The sequence below is a fragment of the Perna viridis genome, chromosome 14, assembly GCF_037379345.1.
Source record: "Perna viridis isolate PV_CMFRI_1.1 ecotype Kerala chromosome 14, ASM3737934v1, whole genome shotgun sequence".
Classification (NCBI taxonomy): Eukaryota; Metazoa; Mollusca; class Bivalvia; order Mytilida; family Mytilidae; genus Perna; species Perna viridis.
Genome location: NC_142458.1, coordinates 23719197 through 23738713, shown reverse-complemented (window position 1 = coordinate 23738713; position 19517 = coordinate 23719197). Strand labels below are relative to the sequence as shown.

Here is a 19517-nt window from a genome sequence, read left to right as displayed (position 1 = left end):
TTTTTAATGCGTTTGATAATTACGTTTTCTCTTTAGTTTTCTTTATATTCTTATTAAATAACTTTCCAAAACATGATCATTTGTTTTTATCCTGTGAAAAATTGTAAAAAAAAATTAGGAATGGACAATTTAAGACTAAAGAAAACACTAAAATTATTTAGGATAATTTAAGGATAGTCTGAGAAACAATCAAACATTGTGTATCTCTAAACATGATTTACCCTGAACAATACAGTTTGTTTTGAAATATTATACACTTTAAAAAAAACTGATTTATGCAGTTTTTCAGTTGTTTTGATAAATTTTAAGAATATATTTGCACCATCAAACCATATATATTTTGTTTATTTTTGTTTGCAGATAATTGGATGGTGCCAACACAGCAAGGTTTAAAGTTAGCAATAGGGTTTACAGCAAGTAGTCTGACATTTTTAGTCCTAGCGACAGCTATCCATGCTGTTACTCGCCAGAAGCTGTTTGTGATTATAGCAAAGAGTATCGCTTGCGTTTTCGGGATCGTAGGAGGTTAACATTATGCACACACAAATGCAAATAGTTGCGTTGCATACATGTAATTTTATATCTCTTTATAAATCGAAGATATTGGTTAAATATATATATATATATATATATATATGCAACGTCTCAGAATGTGACAACTCTATTCGCTACACTGCTCCATCGGATCAAATTGATACAGGGATGATAACGTAAACTTATAGAAGGGTCTGAAAAATTTCCAACGATGTTAGAACTGTCAAATTTGCGAAGCAAATTTTTGGTCGTTCCCTCCGCGGGACTCGAACTCGTACCGCTGTGACATCTATGGCAATACCGCCTGCACTAAGTCCAGCGCCCTAGACCACTCGGCCAGCTAAGCTATATAAAAATATTGCTTCCGCTGGCCGGGTCATTCCTCCTCGTAGGATTAATCTAGGGCTAGGGCTAGGATCAAATTAATGATGCATGTCACAACAAATCAATATTATACAACGTCTCAGAATGTGACGACTCTATTCGCTACACTGCTATATATATATATATATATATATATATATATATATATATATATATATTTCTTATAAATAAGAAAAAATATTTCTACAAATTTTAACGTTTTTATAACGATATCTTTCGACATTAAAATTGTTTTAAAAGATCTTGTATATGTTTATTGCGATTTGCAGGATACTTCAGCATCAGATCGGCCCTGATTTACAAAAATAGCATCATTGAAGGAATTCTCGACAGCGCCAAAATTCCTATTGACCAAGGAGGGTACTATTTTCCGGAAAATGAGGTGATGAAATTGGGATATTATCTTGCTCAATATAGCGGCATTACAACTATAGCTGCCTCTTCCGTAATACTGATAGATTGTGGTATTTACCTAATCTATGGGGATGGCAAATGGATTTGGAAAACTGAACGCCAATTTTCCCCCTCATGCAAAACAGATGATAGCATAGATTTTACAAAAGTGGAGTACCTACCACATAAAGATGGTGATGGAGAGGCCTACCAGAAAAAAATATAGACTGCTATATACCCGGATGAAATGAACTAACATAGACTATTAGCGATAAAGGAGAAATGATTATGACGAAACTTGAATTTGATTGTTTCTACACAAATTGAATTGAATGGCCAAAGTAATTATGCATTGGAAATTGTATTGAAATTACATATGTTCTTTTTTTCATTTACTGCTGTTTGTTATATTAACTCATTTGCTGTTTTATCTGTACCGACTTTTCCTTTTCCTGTCTAATGTTAACTTTTTCTTTAGATTCATGATTTGTCTACTATGTGATTGATATAAATAATATGAAAATTTGTGTCAAATAAAGGAGTATGAGTGTCTTTGAATTTATTTCATGTATGAAACCAACCAATAACAATCGTCAATGAGTGAAACATTTTACCTGTCCATGTGTGAAAACTGTGACCTTATTATGCAAACGACTATTGCCAAATCTAACATCGTTCTACTTAATTCGCCTTTTCCTTGAATTAATTTATATAGAAATTCGGGACTCGAACTCGTACCATTGTGACATCTATGGCATCTATGGAAACGCCGCCTGCTCAAAGTCCAGCGCCCTATAACTTTCGCTGGCCGGGTCATTCCTCATCGTAGGATTTATCTACAGTTGTAAATTAGTACACAATGTTTGTTAGTACGGGACAGTTCATCTAGATGTTATTATGTAGGATAGAGGATCAAATTAATAATGCATATCACAACAAATCATTATTATTTGATCCTCTATCCTACATAATAATTTCTAGATGAACTATCCCGTACTACAATACATCGTGTACTAAGTTACATCCCTTGATTAATTCTACGAGGAGGAATCACCCGGCCAGCGGAAGCTATATTTTTATATAGCCTAGTTGGCCGAGTGGTCTAGGGCGCTGGACGAGTTCGAGTCCCGCGGAGTGAACGACCAAAATTTGACAGTTCTAACATCGTAGGGAATTTTTCAGACCTTTTTATGCTAACTTTATCCTCCCTGTATCAATTTGATCCGAAATAGCAGTGTAGCGAATAGAGTTGTCATATTCTGAGACGTTATATATATATATGCATATATTCAAGTCATTACGTAACACCATAGTCATAAAACAGGCATGTATTTTCTCTCTGCATAACTGATGAAATTGATATTATGCGATATTTTTACAGATGTTGTTCTGCCTTTAACATGTGTATTCGGTTGAATGTATATGTATTTGCAGATAGCTAACCAATACAATTGTTGAATAGTTTATTGTACTCAAATTGTATGTGTATGTGGTGAAAAGACTGTGCCCCATTATGGCTAAAAAAGCACATAGTGCTACAAAAAATTTCACGTGGATGTCAACAGGAAATGTAAATAATCGAATGAAAATACTAAAACCCGGAAGACAAAATTCGATAATAACATATAGCACAAAATTTAAATAATGTGTGAAGCATTTTTTGGAATTAAACTTAATTAGTAAAATTGAATAAAAATGTATCAAATAAGATACAGCACACTCCTCGCCTGATATTAAAAATATCACTCTTTTCAAAATAACAATATTCACAGTGAATTTAAAAGTTAGGCTATATAACCATAATTTGGTCTCAAAATGAGTTTTTCATCAAAGAAAAAATGATGAAGAAAAATAAATTCAAAAATTGAACTTGATACCCTTATAGTTCAAAGTACAAATACAAAACTTGAATGTATAAACCGTCAAAAGGCATATAACATGACAAATGGCATTAACAATAGATTGACAATGTAATTATTCTGGCAACAAAAGAATGACTTCATGAATTGGACGTGTGTATGTCTTTGCTTCTCCATTGACGACTACACGAACTACGACTTTGCGAACTAATCCATCATCACTAGGAATTGATTTCACAATGAGACCCATAGGCCAAGCTGATCTAGATAATTCTTTGTCGCGCACTAGAACTACATCTCCTAATTTTATGTTTTCTACTTCTAAATTCCACTTACGACGCTTCTGAAGAGTATTTATGTATTCCACTTTCCATTGCTTCCAAAAGATTGCAGAAAGATGCTTAACACGTTCCCACCGTTTACGAAACAATGAAACACGATCGACTTTCATATCATAATCTACATCTGCAGAATTATCCATTCCATCGACAACGCTTGGTAGAACTGGTGATTTCTGGGTAAGTATCATTGAAGGAGATAAAACGCATGGATTTTCTGGATCTGTTGATATCGGGATGAGTGGTCTAGAGTTCATTATAGCTGAAGCTTCTGCGAAGAAGGTAGTAAGAACCTCATGACTTAGATTACGTGATCCATATTCCAACATCATAGACTCAAATATTCGACGTGTAATAGCTATCATTCTTTCCCACACTCCTCCCATGTGGGAAGAATGGGGAGAATTGAAAATCCAAGTCGTTCCTTGTGTGTTCAAATACTTGCGCATGTGAGTGTCATCAACGTTGATGCAATTCAATCTCAGCTCGTTTACCGTACCCACAAAGTTAGTTCCTTTATCAGAACGAATGACCTTAACACTGCCTCGGATAGATGTAAACCTTCTGAGTGCGTTGACAAATGACGATGTAGTCATTTCCTCGACTACCTCTATGTGTGTCGCTCTAGTCGTTAAGCATGTAAACAAAGCACCCCATCTCTTACTATTGGCCGATCCTCCACGTGTGCGTCGGGTTACTACTTCGAAAGGTCCAAAGATATCCACACCTACGTATGAGAACGGTGGCTCCCCATAACTTAACCTTTCTTCTGGGAGATCAGACATTTTCTGACTACTCGGTTCTGACCTTAACTTACGACATGTGACACATTTGAAGATAATTGACGAAACAAGTTTCTTCCCGCCTAAAATCCAATATCCAGCTGATCTGACTCGACCCTCTGTCGCGTGACGTCCTTGATGTTTGACTTCAATGTGGAATTTACGGACAATCAATGTAGTTGCTGGATGTTTTCCAGGAAGAATGATCGGATGTTTGAGTTGACCTTCTAAACCACTCGCTTTCCTTAGTCGACCTCCTATGCACAAAAGTCCATCCTTGTTCAAATACGGGTCCAACTGATAGATTTTGCTGTTTTTATCAATTGGTTTTGAGAGTTTCAGATTCTCGATCTCAGTAGAAAAGAACTTCCTTTGAACGTCCATGATTATAACACATTCAGTACTGCGAATCAAATCAATGTCATTGCATTTACCAGAGTGCTCATCCTTGTGTTTCTGTATGAATTTACGAATCGTCACTAATGATCTTACAAGTCTATCCCAATCAGAAAATCTAGAATACAAGTCATCATTAAAACCTTGAACTGGATCTGTTACATCCGCCTTGATGTCTACTTTGTTACAACGAATCTCAGAATCCTCGTCCGGATTAATCAGGCGGTGAGTGTCCTGATCAGAATTTACCAACTTCGGTCCACATAACCAAGTACTATGTTGCATGTCAATTGGGTTGATCCCTCTTGTTCCAACATCTGCTGGATTTTCCTCACTACGAACATAAAACCACTGAGACGGATCACTGAGCTTTCTGATGTGTGCAACACGGTTTCCGACGTAAACGAAAAATCGTCTCTGATTGTTGTTTATGTACCCCAAGACCACACGACTATCACTGAAGAATTTAACCTGGTCGAGTTCGAGTTGTAATTGATCGATAGCTATCTGACTAACCTCTATAGCGAGCACAGCTGCACACAGCTCTAATCTTGGTATCGTGTGTCCACTGCGGGGTGTGACTTTGGATTTTCCTAATACGAATCCAACTTTGGTTGAGTTGTTCCGATAAGTAACATGTAAGTATGAAACAGCAGAAATTGCAAGTTCTGACGCATCACAATAAGTAAGTAACTCTCGACTTACAGTTTCACTAAGGTAAGGAACTATTACTCTTGGAATTTGAAGCGATTCAAGATAATGTAAGTTTTCCTTCCATTTGTACCACTCTTGAAGTTGATCTTCGGTTAACGGTTCGTCCCAATCAACCGTAATTGCTACTATTTTCCTCAAGATTATCTTTCCACTAATGGTGACAGGTGATATGAACCCAAGAGGGTCAAAGAGACTATTCACTACAGACAGAATGCCTCGACGAGTTGCAGGTTTTTTGTCTGTCGATATACTGATCTTAAAGGTATCTGAGCCTAAATCCCACAATAGTCCTAGACTACGCTGAGTGAGAGTGTCCTTTTCAAAGTCAAGATTTACCAAGCCTTTAGCGATGTCTTCTGATTTGAATGAGCTCATTACTTCTCCACTATTTGAGGCGAATTTATGGAGTCTTAATTGTCCATGTACTTTCATTGCATCCTGTGTCCTAGAAACTAAGTCGATAGCTTCGTCAGCTGTTGAACAAGACACCAGTCCATCATCAACATAAAAATGGTTGATAATAAAGTCCTTAACATCGCTTCCATTTGTCTCCTCTGCTAAGCTGCCTATGCGTCTAAGACCATACATTGCGATTGACGGAGAGAGGCTGTTGCCAAATACATGTGCCCTCATTCTATAAGGTACCAACGGATTGTCAAATATGTTGTCTTTGTGCCACAAAAACCTGAGGTAATCACGATCTTGCTCGTTGACCAAGAACGAATGGAACATTTGTTCAATATCTGCGACTATGGCGATCATTTCATTTCTAAACCTGATGAGTATGCCCAAGAGACTATTTATAAGATCTGGCCCTTGTAGAAGTTGAGAGTTAAGTGAGATGCCTTGGTACGTAGCAGACGAGACGAATACCCCGCGTATTCTGTCTAACTTATGTGGGTGATAAACACCGAAAAGCGGTAAGTACCACCGCTCTTTATCTGGTGGAATTTCTGGTGCCAACTCTGCATGGTTACGATCGAAGATTTGTTCCATAAAGGTCATAAAATGTTCCTTTTTCTTAACATTTTTCCTCAGGGAATAATCCAGTGAACGAGCACGATTCAACGCCAAGTCGAAGTTATCAGGTATAGGTTCCTTGTTTGCACGGAATGGCAAAGGTGCAGTCCATTTGCCCTCAGTTCCTATGTGAAATTCCTTGTCCATGACTTCAAGGAATTGTCTATCGTCTGTAGATAAACCTGGAGTGTTATCATCATTCCTAGTCTCGAATATGTCAAGGTGAGTAACTCTCGTCTTCCTTTTACTCAAATCACCATCCGATATGTTTACGACTTGCTGACACGGTTCCAAAGTGCTAATGAGACCACTCTTACTGATGAAAGTTTTGTAAACTTTGGTAGAAGAAACATGTTTCCCAGATAAGCATACGTCGCCAATGATCGTCCAACCAAGAGGCGATCGTTGCGCAAACGGTAATTCAGGTGACCCGATCCTCTGATCAATAACATGATGAGCTTTAGGTAAGTCACGACCTATCAGTAATAGAATTTCCTTGTTTGTACTTGAGTCAGGTAAGTATTGCGCGAGATCCTGCATGTGAGGAAAGTGTTGAGCGACATTTGAGGTAGGTATCTCGGTTTCGTTTTCAGGCAGAACTGGAGGTAAGTGAACTTGAACATTATCTGATCCTTCTACGACTAGTTCATCAGCTAAACGTCCATTCGTTACACACGTTCCTGAGCAAGATTGCATGGTGTACTGTACTGAGTTAGAGTGTATTCCAAGACTGTCAAATAACGCACCTTTACCGAGAGACTTATTGCTCTGATCATCGAGCATTGCGAAACAATCAACAAAATTGTCACTTTGACCGTTCTTGTATACACGCACTGGGACGATACGAGCACATGATTTACCACGAAACTTTCCGCAGACTTCTGTACATTTTGCTTTTACTAAGACGGTACCAGTTACCTCCTCGCCATGAATTTGCGCACTAGGAAGGTCTTGTTTCGGTTTCGTTGACTCCTGAGAAATATGTAGAGCTGTACAGTGTCTATCGCTTTTACAAACATTACATTGTATCTTCGCCTCACATTTCTTCGCAAAGTGAGAAGTGGTTTCACAACATCTGTAACAAACGTTCTTAGACTTTAGAATTTCTCTCCGATCATGAAAACTTTTACCTCTGAAGGCATTACACTGATTGATTGTATGTTTCGAACCTGGATGTATTAAGCACAACAGTTTATCATTTCCCGCTTTCGTGACAACTTCTGTTTTGTGACTTGCAACTTGTTTAAGTTTCATGTTGTTCGATAACTGAGTCTTTCCTCGGAAATTTGTGCTTTCCTTCGACGAACCGAAATTGAGTCCTGGGTCGTTACGTATCGAACTAATTTCGCTAATAAAGTCAACGAATTCCTCAAACGGCGGATATAAAACACCGTGCTGTTTCTTGTAATTTACTACTCGATTTATCCACTTATCTTGGATATGTCTAGGAAGCTTTTGTATGATTTGTTTCAACCCTAACGAAGAGTCCAAGTAAGCAAAAATGCTGCTATACGCTGGCAACACTTTGACTGCCTGGATCTCGACCAACAAGTCTGACAATTCATATAACCTTTGATAGTCTAATGAATCTGGTAATTTCATGATCCTCGATTTCAATACCGATTCTATCAATTCTGGAGACCCAAAACGTTTGTCTAATCTAGACCAAATCAGGTCTAAACAGTTCTCTGGCTGGTCTGCGCATGAGGCACGAGCACTCATGACTAATCGGTACGCATTAGCATTTCGATTTATACAGCTGGTTAGAAGTGTTATTTCTTCAAGTGGTGAACAATCAATTTCAGTAGTCATTCTCAAAAATTGAGCTTTCCAAACAAGGTATTGTTCAGGTTTGTCGTCGAACAACTGTCTCTGCATACTTTCTAGTAAGAGATTTTTCTTTAACAAATAGTTTGAAGGATCTACAACATTCTGGTTACCACGATCGAAGGTGTGAGGCAAGGTTGACGTGTGTCTCGCTTGCTGTTTAACATGAGGTGTTGATGTGGGATAAAAGACAGGTGCTTCAGCAGAAAGTTTGTTGTCGTTTTCAGCTTTCGTATACGAAATGTCTCTTAAGAAGTTAAGCGTCTTTTCGAAAGGAGTTATCGTTTCCTTTGGCAATTCCGTTTCAAACTCATTTTTATCTGCTTGACTAGGTCTCTCATTGATCACACTCGCCTCTGCCTCTGCCGCGGCTACTGTCTTTAATTGTTCTAGCACTTTAATTTCACATTCCTTGTCAAATGTTTCCTTCTTCAATGTGAGTTCTTTTTCTAGAAATTTTAATTTCACTTTTTCTGATTCGACCTTTGCCTGTGTCTGTAAGGCCAATTGGCTCGCGTTCGAATTATCAGTTTTAATAGATCTACGAGTTTGTCTACTTTTGCTGGATTCTGTATCGCAATTGTCCTTAGCTAACTGGATTCTGTCCACTAATTTACACACTTTAGATTTCAACTCTTGAAATATTGGCCAGTATTGTTCTGTATAATCTTGTGCATTTTCTAATGGACAACGAGATAAAAAGTCCAAATATTCATTTGAAATTTTCTCAAATCTCTGGAACACTGTGTTTAAATTTGATTCTTCAGTTTGTAGTGCTTTAAGTGAAGCCGGTAATTGCTCTAGTTTTGAAAGAGTGTCTTTTAACATAAAACATGATGATTTGATCTTCTTTTCATGACCGTCTAATAAAGCTTTCTGAAAATCTTTGCCCTTTTCTGTAGGTACACTTTGTCGATGCTCTGTGTCTGCCATCTTTGATTATCAGAGTCTTTTCACTGTTCTGCCTTTAACATGTGTATTCGGTTGAATGTATATGTATTTGCAGATAGCTAACCAATACAATTGTTGAATAGTTTATTGTACTCAAATTGTATGTGTATGTGGTGAAAAGACTGTGCCCCATTATGGCTAAAAAAGCACATAGTGCTACAAAAAATTTCACGTGGATGTCAACAGGAAATGTAAATAATCGAATGAAAATACTAAAACCCGGAAGACAAAATTCGATAATAACATATAGCACAAAATTTAAATAATGTGTGAAGCATTTTTTGGAATTAAACTTAATTAGTAAAATGGAATAAAAATGTATCAAATAAGATACAGCACAGATGTACATGTAAAGTCATCATCTAATTGAAGAATTAAGAAATAAATCATGGAAACTCGATCCATTTTATCGTTGTTTTAAGATGGGCTGACCAGTTATGCCGCATTATTTTTTTCCCGGGCAATAGCGATGCATTATAAGTGTTTATTTAAACCCTAAACGACTTTATCGCACACCCTATATCAAATCTCTGGACCTATATCGCATACCCTATATTACACCCCTAATCCTATATCGCATACTCTATATTGCACACCTTCATGGGCCACACTTGAAGTATTGTTAAAAATTATGATATAATGTACATGACATGTCAAAATCTGCATCACATGAAGTATCAATCCTCGACCTACATCATCCCGCCGTCCCGTAGCCCTTGGGATGATATACATGTACTTGTTGAAGTCTCGGGTTGAAAATGCATGTGATACAGATTTTGACATGAAAAAAAATCCTTAAAAGATTAATTGAAAGTATGTAATAAACTTAACTAAGCACAAATATGATCAAACGAATGAATAACTTAAGGTAGTAGACCTAGGGTAAGGGACACAACTCTTACAAATCACGGGAAGGTTTGTATTCAGTATTTTACATCAATCTCATGTAAGCATCAAAGTAACTTGGACTAATTTCATTCTGTTTCGAATGAAAACTTGATGGACTTTTTTAAAATTAAATTTGATACAAACATATCACTGATTTCAAGAGTAATGTCACTTACCCCTATTGTACCTCCTTAAAGGATAAAATAAATTCAGCAGATTTGAAATACTACTACATACACAGCTAATTCACAATTACATATATTTAGATATATTTGTTACAAACAATTACATAATATATATAATTGGAAATAAATTGTTGTGGTAAAAAGTTTGGATATACATATTATTAAGAAGGAAATTTGGCTTCTGTTTGTTTTTTTTAGGGGGGGATTCGTCGGTTAATTTCTAATTAGATGGCAATTAAACTGATATTATTTTATTGATTAAATCATGTCATACATGTTAATAAGAAAATGTTTTGAGAATGAACGTGTGGATTTGAAATATAGAAATGACGATTTAAGGTTAACAAAAGCTCGTTTTTGTTGATGAAAAAAATGACAGTTTATGACATTATCATGATATCGATAGTGATTTTTTAGCCGAAATTGTCTCACTAATAACTGGTTTCATTGATCTGACAGATATCGTTAACTTGATAAAACCACCTCTAATGTTTGAATTTTAGCTTTAACTATAGTTTGATTGACGTATAAGTCACACATTGCTGTCTTTAGAAATAGCCACACAACGTGGTCACTTAAGATTCCGTGACTAAACCTAGGACACGCGTTGTTCCATCAGGATTGCATCACGTGACTAGATATCTTAATAAAATGATCCGCCCGAATTATCCCTATTTCTTCTAAATATTTAATGGAATGAGATAGACAGGAAAATGGCAAAAATATTAAAAACAATCATCAAGGTAGTGATTTCTGTTCTTCCGATATTTTGCATGTTATTTTTGGCAGTATCGGTAGTTTGCTTTACAGTATCTTTGAACCCAGATGTTAAATGGAACGAATATAATGCAGAAGTGTATCCAGGAACAGGAATTTATACACTTTACTACAATACACTATGGTCTAGTTTGGATGCACAACAATACGAAGGGGCTAAAGGAACTGGGAAATATCAACCCATATTGAAGTTATACAGAGATGGTAAGTATGTGAACTGAAACCAATAAAAAAATTCTGGTTCCGCAATATTACTATGACATGATAGGGCGAGTTGTTATGTTTAGAACTAAGGTTCTTTTGTTATCGGTAATGTCACATTGTATTTGGCGTAATGTATAATTTCAAATCGCCAAAAAATTTAAGTGATATGACAAAAGCCTGAATATCAAGATCAAGCAGTACGAGAAATGGTGAAACAATAAAATTACGTTAAAAGAGTTGATTTAAAAAATATATACATCATAAGTATGCATGTTAGGCTGCCATGGAGGGTGTTTTTATTCAGAACACGCGTGACATTTTTATCATATAAATCAATGACATGTTGATGTTTAATATGTTCCAAATCGAGCATTATTTAGCATAAATTCTCTTGTAATGAAGCGCCTATATAGGGGTATCAGGCGATTATGAATATTTCAGAATACGACATTTGCAAATTACGTATGCATCTTGATAAACGGATATAAAAACATGGACAAGTGCAAATTTAGAGGGTTTAAGTATATTAAGGTGCATTCCAACCCAGAAATATAATTTCATTTACAAAATGTACATGTATAGATATTCAATTTATTTATGATTTTATGTTTCCGAAGCAGTAGGTATAGCTTCGCTTCTTACCCTTTGACCTTAATGACGCTCTTCTATGGAAACGCATGTCACCTGATCGCAGTTCTTTTTCCCGATTGGCCAAATACTGATAACTTAGTGGCATTCGAAAAATCTGTATCGAAAATTTGGAATTAAGTTCGAAAAAACTTTATCGGAACCTTACAAATTGCGTGCCATGTGTTATTTTCTTGAAAGAAATGTAGAAACTGAGAAATAAAAAAGAACAAAAGTTTACTGCGTCGGCTATTTTTTTTAAAGATAGTACTTGTTTTTATATGAATCACACTCTGTACTACTTTAGTAGTACTTTAAGAAAATAAAGATTTTGATAAATTTTGAAACACTTGACCTGCATTTGCAAATAAATATTTTAAACGAGATATATATTTTATTCCATTTATCTATTTCCCCATTAAAAATAGCTATCCTAATTCATTTGGTTGTTTCTTTGTACGTGTTACTTTGGTTATTTCATGTTCTACCTAATCTACTGGTATATTTTTATTTCAATATAAAAATAAAACAGACAGTGAAACAAGATATCATTTCGAAGATGAATTGAACGGATTCTATTAGTTTTAAATTCCCGACAAATGATGTTTTTCATTTACCTTTTGAAAAGCCATATGTATACATTTGAATACTGTTTTAATAAAAAAAATAGCAATAAGCTTCCCATATAATATATTTCTATGGAGAATGCTTTAGCAGGAAATGTAAAATAATAAAAGATACTATTTTTTACAGAGAGCTGGAAAGACTCGATTCGACTTGATTTGATGAAAACACTTGGGTTGACAGGAGGGGCTTTACTCTTTCTTATCATAGCACTGGCAATTCATGCTGTGACAAAACAAAAGCTTTTTGTCATCGTTACGAAGGTTTTTGCCGCTGCATCCGGAATAGCTGGGGGTAAGAAAACAAATAAGATATGTTACTATAAAAATGAACCATATCCGTTTATTATTATTTCGAAACTATTTAATTTGTCGGTTCTCTTTTGGGTAGAACTATTGTTTGTTCACAGGAGTTTGTCTTACTATTTGGCGAATAGATTTCTTTTTGTTTGTTTGTTTTTTGTTTTTTTTTTCTGCATCAATTATGAGGATATATTGACTTATTCGTTAAACCCAGATTAGTTATTGAATGTAGAAATGTACAAATTGGTCCATATTGAACGTAGGCAATTCGATCGTGTCTTCTCTTTTTAGGGTATTTTTGTATGCATGCGCTTTCAAACTACCAAAAAGGAATTATTAACGGAATTCTTGACAGCGCAAAAATTCCCATTGACCAAGGAGGATATTACTTTCCAGAGCAGGAGATCATGAAACTTGGATATTCGCTGTCACAATATGGAGGCATTATTACTATAGCATCATCATGTCTAGTTTTGACAAATTGTGGATTATACATACCTTTTGGTGATGGAAAGTGGATTTGGCAGAGGACAACAGATATTTCACCAATACAAAACGACGTAGATACTTGGAATTTTCAGCAACTGGAAAAAGTGTCGAAAGAGGGAAACAGAGACATAGTAAAAAAATCAACAGGAGATACAAACGAAAGGGTGAAAGGTGAAGTTCTTTCAGGAAAAATGAAAAATGACGGAATTTTAACTGTTAAAGAGATAGAAAAGTCACCGTAGTTAAAACGCTTAATATTGGTTTTAACTTGCTTTTTTTCTGCGTTTTTATCTTGGCATATACATGCAAAGATTCTATTACTATAGTGATGATAGTGCTGATGTGTTTTCTTTATAAAGTCTACAAAAACTCAGTATTTCAATGCTTTATACATATTTTGTAATGTGTATGTTATTTTTGTACGAAATAATTACTCTAATTATGTTGTGTTTAAAATTGGATTGGATATCTTTAATGCATATAATGTTATTTGCATAATCTTTATTCCACTCTATGCTATTTATCTGTTGTGCTAAAGCATTTCATTCATGATGCAACAAAGATTAAGCCACAAGTTGAATGTACACTGCATCATAATTAACAAAAGGGTGTTAATTACTTTAAAGAATTCTTTATTTTTGTATATAAAGTATTGCATCAAGATATTCTACACTCTCTTTTTTTGTACTGGCTGGTTGTTTTGTTTTGTTTTGTTTTGTTTGTTTTGTTTTGTTTTTTGAGACGTGTGCTTATACAAGGGGACGATTTTTTTCTATATATAAGACATTTAGCCAAAGCGAAAACCTATATCTACGCTGCCTGAAAACAAGATTTATTCCTTATTGACAGATATTATTGACAAAATACTCAGTTTCTGACTAAAGGTTCATAGTCAATGAACTTTCATGATATCATCACAAAATCTGTCCTACAGTTTCAAAAATTGATTTTACCAACATCTACTGTTTTTGTCCTCCCGGTTTTTTGACAAAATATACGGAAAACAAGTGGCCGTAAAGGCAGTTGGATATTACGATTTCTATTAAAAATGGTCTGACTCATTATTTCCAAAAAAGTTTGCTTGTTTTAGGTCAATATAATTGCGTATTCAAATGTCTATTTTTTATTTTTTTTATTTTATTTTTATTTATTTATTTATTTGTTTTTTTTTTTGTTTTTTTTTTGCTTTGATATTTTCATTTGTTATGTACATGTAACAGGGTATCCATGTTTTATCGATTTGCTTTATTAATACTGCTATATTACATATTGTTGGCTATGACAGATGATACCTCATCGGAATATCGAAGTCGTCGCTATCCATTTTGGTCAAGGGACAATGACAATTGGGTTAAACACTCATTTTTCTCCCAAAACTTTTTAATATGTATATAGCACTTATCTTTGTATAAATTTCAAACATTGTTATATCAAATAATAGTTTAACTTCTAAGGTGAACTTTGTCGTAATATGTTAAAAATTATTTGATTTCTGTCAGTGTTATAGGGACTTGATCAGGTAGAGATCGACAGTTTTGACATTTTGTGCATCTAAAATAATAAGTTTCTTCGTTAGTCAGATGAAATTTCCCATTTATATATGTATGTCATTATTAAATTGGATTATATTTTAATGTCAAGTGTAATGGCTTGACTTTTTTTGCGCGTGGATATTCGAAGATAACAAAAGTGCTTTCCCATACTATAATTCAAAATTGGGTGAAATTCTTTTTTTTTTTTTTTTGTTTTTCTAACACGAACGCAGTCGTACTAAATTTGGGTTTCGTATTCAAATATCACTGTTATAAGGATGCATTGGACGTACACTCCAAAAACCTGAAAATTCAGAACACGTGACCATATATTTCGACGATATACAAAACTAAAACCTAGAGATACTTTTCCTTCGAATGAGACCACAATTATAACAGCCATGTGTCATACTATAAACCCTTTATCGAAAACTAGATGCCTTTCCAGATGTCCACTACCCTACTTATTGGACCTTTATTTAGTATAAGGGTATGAAGTAATTATCGACCTTAGTTAATTTTCGCTATTTATGAACGCCAAATAATTAAAAGATCAATTGAGTAATGATAAAAATGTATCATTTAAAAACACGTTGACCTCCTTATGGTGACCATTTTGCCGAGTTTGACAAATTCATCCGCGGTCGTAATTTGCAAAATATGGAGGCATACGTGTGGCTTAGATATTAGAATATATAAAATAATAACAATAAGAATAATGATATTTTCTGCATTTCTTTTTTATTGTGAAGTAATTGAATGATTTTAAAATTTTAAAACTTATTTTATAATACAAACAAGCTTATGATTGAATTTTATTAATATTCAATTAAATAGACAATATCAATAAGATAGCGACGTCACAAAAAATAATTATGTAATGGAATTAAAAACTACTCATTGACAAACAAACATAGAAATCAGCAATGTGAATGTTACGACTGTTGAAAGATATGTGAATAATTATTACAGTACCCAACACGAATCAAAGTAAGAAATCAAAATTTCCATTTAAATTGTTTTATCAAAATGAATAAAATGTTGATCTCAGAACTGACTGTGATATAGACACTCACTAATTTTGGTCTATATCTTGAACCATGATCTCATTTTCTTTGGTCTTGTTGATGAATGTTGCTCTTGGTGGTGTTTGTTGCTCCGAAATCTGTATTTTGGCATCTGGATGTACTCCAGTTGTTCTCTGCCAAATCCACTTTCCATCACTGAACAGGATATATACTAAAATATACAACAGTATAAGTCCACTGGCAGTAAATGCAAGTATTGTACCATTAAACACAAGTTGATAACCTAGAATCATTATGTTCTTGTCCTCTTTGTAAAGGTGTTTCCCGTTTTTTGATACGTCTATGTACAGTGAATCTCGGTACTGTTTTGTTGTGCATATATTGAAGTAACCTGAAGAAAAATTGAGAATTAACTAGCATGTCTCGTTCTTACATAAAGATTTCGTACGGGAGCCTACGTAACATTTTTTAAATATTTGCTGAAATAATATAACATATATATAAGAAAAAAGTTGACGCATTTTATAAAGTCATAGACTAGAATCCAGTCCCAATTACTCAATTAAGAAGTCGCCTTACGCCACAAGCATTTTTACAAGAAATATTGTTTTTAATGTGACATTTCCACATTCATGAATTGACATTATTGAATTCCCTTACGATATATCGATGTAAGACGCTGGATATCAATATAATTTGATGTTTTATTGACAACTTTATACTGGATTTCATGCATTTTGTAACAAGAAAGTTTTATTTGAAATTCAACATAAACAAGTTATATTTTGTACCATGTAAAGATCCTTTAATCGATGAAATTTAAGGATACTACAATATTTTGAGATTTTGTGTACACTTACTCGATATCAAATAGAACTCACTTACGTACTAAATACTGTAAACTCAAAATGCATAATTTTCATTATGTTTTTGTTATTGTACTCGAAAGTACAATAAAAAAACGAAAATCAATACAAAAACAATACTGGTACAGAAAACGAAAGTAATAAACTAAACATGGTTAATACGTTTTGATTGTTTGGAAGCAGAAAGCGGACAAGTCAACATTGAATACGTTGCAATAGCAAGACAGAGAAAACATATAGAAGACATTCCTAAATTTAGTACACTTAAGGGTAAATCAAATATAAATGAATGGTGTTGTTTAAATAAAATTAATCCATAGTGCTATTGTATAATTTGATACTATTTTGTAATAAACATTGAAGAAAGTCTTTCACTCTCACACGATGTTTATTATATATATCTGTTTAAGGTAGTAGACCTGGGGTATCCCCTAAATTGTCTCATACTTCAATTTTTTTTTAATTTGTACATGATACTACACTGTGGTGTATAATCTGTCAAATTTTGAAGAAAATTCACCGTGCGGATTTTAAACAATAAGGACTAAAATATTTTTATTTTAGAAATCTGACTCATTGGCCAAACTGAATCATATCTGGTATTTTAGGGTCATTTTGACAATATATTTAAATAAATAACTGAATATTAAGTCAAATTCACTTTAAAAGTATTAATATATTAGATTTTACATGAAATTTTATTCTGTTTATATTGTAGAATAGATATAAGGCTTTTAATTTACCAAAATAACGAAAAAGGTGTAATTTTCAGCCATTTGCATAAATAAAAAATCCATTATTCAATTGTCGTACAAAACTGATATTGTATGGACTATTCATATGCAAATCAATAAAAAAAAATTCAGTAACGTTCATCGTGAATTTTTTTTAAAATATTTCAATGATTGTAGTGTAAGGCATTGAAATTTTTAATTAACCATTCTGGCTAAAATCATATTAATATTCAATAAGGTTACCAAATATCAAATTATGATGACTTTTATTGATGAAAGAGCATTGCCAGAAACAGCGTGAATCAACTACTTCATGAACATTTTAATGAAACACAAATATTCATACTTCTGCATGAAGGGACAAACTTATACGCTAAACATAGCTCAGTGCTGTATAGAGTTTAACAATTTTACTAACCAAAGCAACAAAATGAAACAGAAAGCTTGAAGTCTTATAAGGAATAATAATAAAGAATATATTTTTAACTCTAAAAAGTTATAAAACGGGCAAGGTCAACCGTACTGTCTCATGTCATTACAGAGATCATTTTCTTTTTTCAATTTGAATGTTTTATTTACAGGAATCTTGGTTTGCAAAAGAAGGCAACATTTTCCCACCTTATAAAAATAAAATCCTAAATATGCCCTTTTGAAACACTTAATGAATACTTCAAAGAGCAGGGTTCCTGGTGGCTGGCATTTTGACTTTGTTCTAGAACTGGAACCCTTTCTGGAGATATTTCCCTTTAACATCAGTATCACTTTGAAGCTTTCATAATCAGGAGTCATTCAAACACTCTAGTGACTAAAATCTTTTCAATTTGGATAACCTCCTTTACCGCAGGTATACTACCTTAAACAGAATATTAAAAGTTTTGACGTCAGGACGAACAATATTACAGTGAACTAGTTATTGCGGGAAGGGTTTTTTGGTCGATAAGTCAAAAGCAGAAAACAAGCAAACATAATTGTATTGCTTTGAACAGAAGAATTTTACCTGCAGTTATTCCGGCGCCGCTCGCTAATAGATTGCAAATTACTACAAACAATTTTTGCTTCGTAACTCCATGAATAATAGTGCCAAAGATAACAAAAAACGTTCCGCCACCCAATACTCCAATAGATCTGTACAACTGTTGTCGAATCAGTTTTTTCCATTCAGCTAATCACCAGAAAGAAATAATATTTTTAATTCTATGTTATTTGTAATTACATTTGAATTTAAGTATCTTAAAGTATTGATTATAAGAAAGGTCAATATCAACGGTTGAAATTATTTGTTGTTCTAGCTTTGTTTAATTGTAAACAGTAGTATACCTACATTGTGGAACGTTCTTCAGAACAGGTGAATACTTTGGTAGACCTTGAACGACGCCTTCAATAACCCCGCTGTCTAGGTACGTCCACAACGTGTGGAAATAGTTTGCCTGCATTCCCCATCCAAGATCGTCTTCGTATTTACTCCACTGAACTGATGGATTTAGCGAAATCACCACAAAATTAATAGAAATAGCAAACATTGCGATGCAGGCTATCGGTAAAAATGACAAAATACTATCCAATACAATTTTTTTGCACTGTGCCATTATTACAATGAACAGACCTAACTATGCATAAAACTAAAATGTGCATCTGGAACTTAAAATGCCCAATAAATACATAACTGTGACAGGTTCCATTGACGTCATAATGACACCATGCAGGTAATATACATGTACTTTTATTGCAATAAAAAAAAACCAATAATTTCATTGTTGCCCATATGCAAATCGGATAAGGTATTGTACGTGTAATCATACATTTGATGTTAAATAAATGAATATGTGTATAGATTGTAAGTTCCAATATTGACGAAATATGGGCTTGGAGTACAACTTTAAACGCATATGTGTCAATCATTTCAATATACTAGTGCGTTATTGAAGGATTAAAAGAAAAATATTACATCTGTAGCAGTTGCTATCGGTGAAGCTGTATAGTAACCCGAGTGTTTGGTAGAGTCCGGGTTGCTGATTTCATTTTATTTGTACGCTTATTATTTTGTCGTTTCCATGTTGTTGTGT

At 34.1% G+C, this 19517-nt stretch overlaps 3 protein-coding genes across 4 annotated transcripts; 1 reads left to right on the top strand and 2 right to left on the bottom strand.

Moving 5' to 3' along the window:
* Window positions 1–3285: 3285 nt before the first annotated feature.
* On the bottom strand, window positions 3286–9180 carry LOC148598700 (uncharacterized). Its single transcript, XM_088560249.1, has one exon. It carries the CDS (start codon window positions 9178–9180, stop codon window positions 3286–3288), a length of 5895 nt encoding a protein of 1964 aa, XP_088416375.1.
* Window positions 9181–10984: 1804 nt separating this feature from the next.
* Window positions 10985–13536, top strand: LOC148598699 (uncharacterized). Its single transcript, XM_088560248.1, has 3 exons — window positions 10985–11252; window positions 12633–13023; window positions 13161–13536. Exons 1-3 carry the CDS (start codon window positions 10985–10987, stop codon window positions 13534–13536), a joined length of 1035 nt encoding a protein of 344 aa, XP_088416374.1.
* A 2022-nt stretch (window positions 13537–15558) lies between these two features.
* On the bottom strand, window positions 15559–19098 carry LOC148598698 (uncharacterized). Of its 2 annotated transcripts, none has more exons than XM_088562145.1 (3): window positions 18776–19098; window positions 18452–18616; window positions 15559–16065 (listed from the first exon to the last, which is right to left on the bottom strand). In XM_088562145.1, exons 1-3 carry the CDS (start codon window positions 19038–19040, stop codon window positions 15902–15904), a joined length of 594 nt encoding a protein of 197 aa, XP_088418271.1. In that variant the 5' UTR covers window positions 19041–19098; the 3' UTR covers window positions 15559–15901. The 2 variants fall into 2 exon arrangements, with proteins under 2 accessions (XP_088418271.1, XP_088418270.1); XM_088562144.1 differs by having other exon boundaries at window positions 15567–16245; window positions 18776–19094.
* Between the last annotated feature and the right edge of the window lie 419 nt (window positions 19099–19517).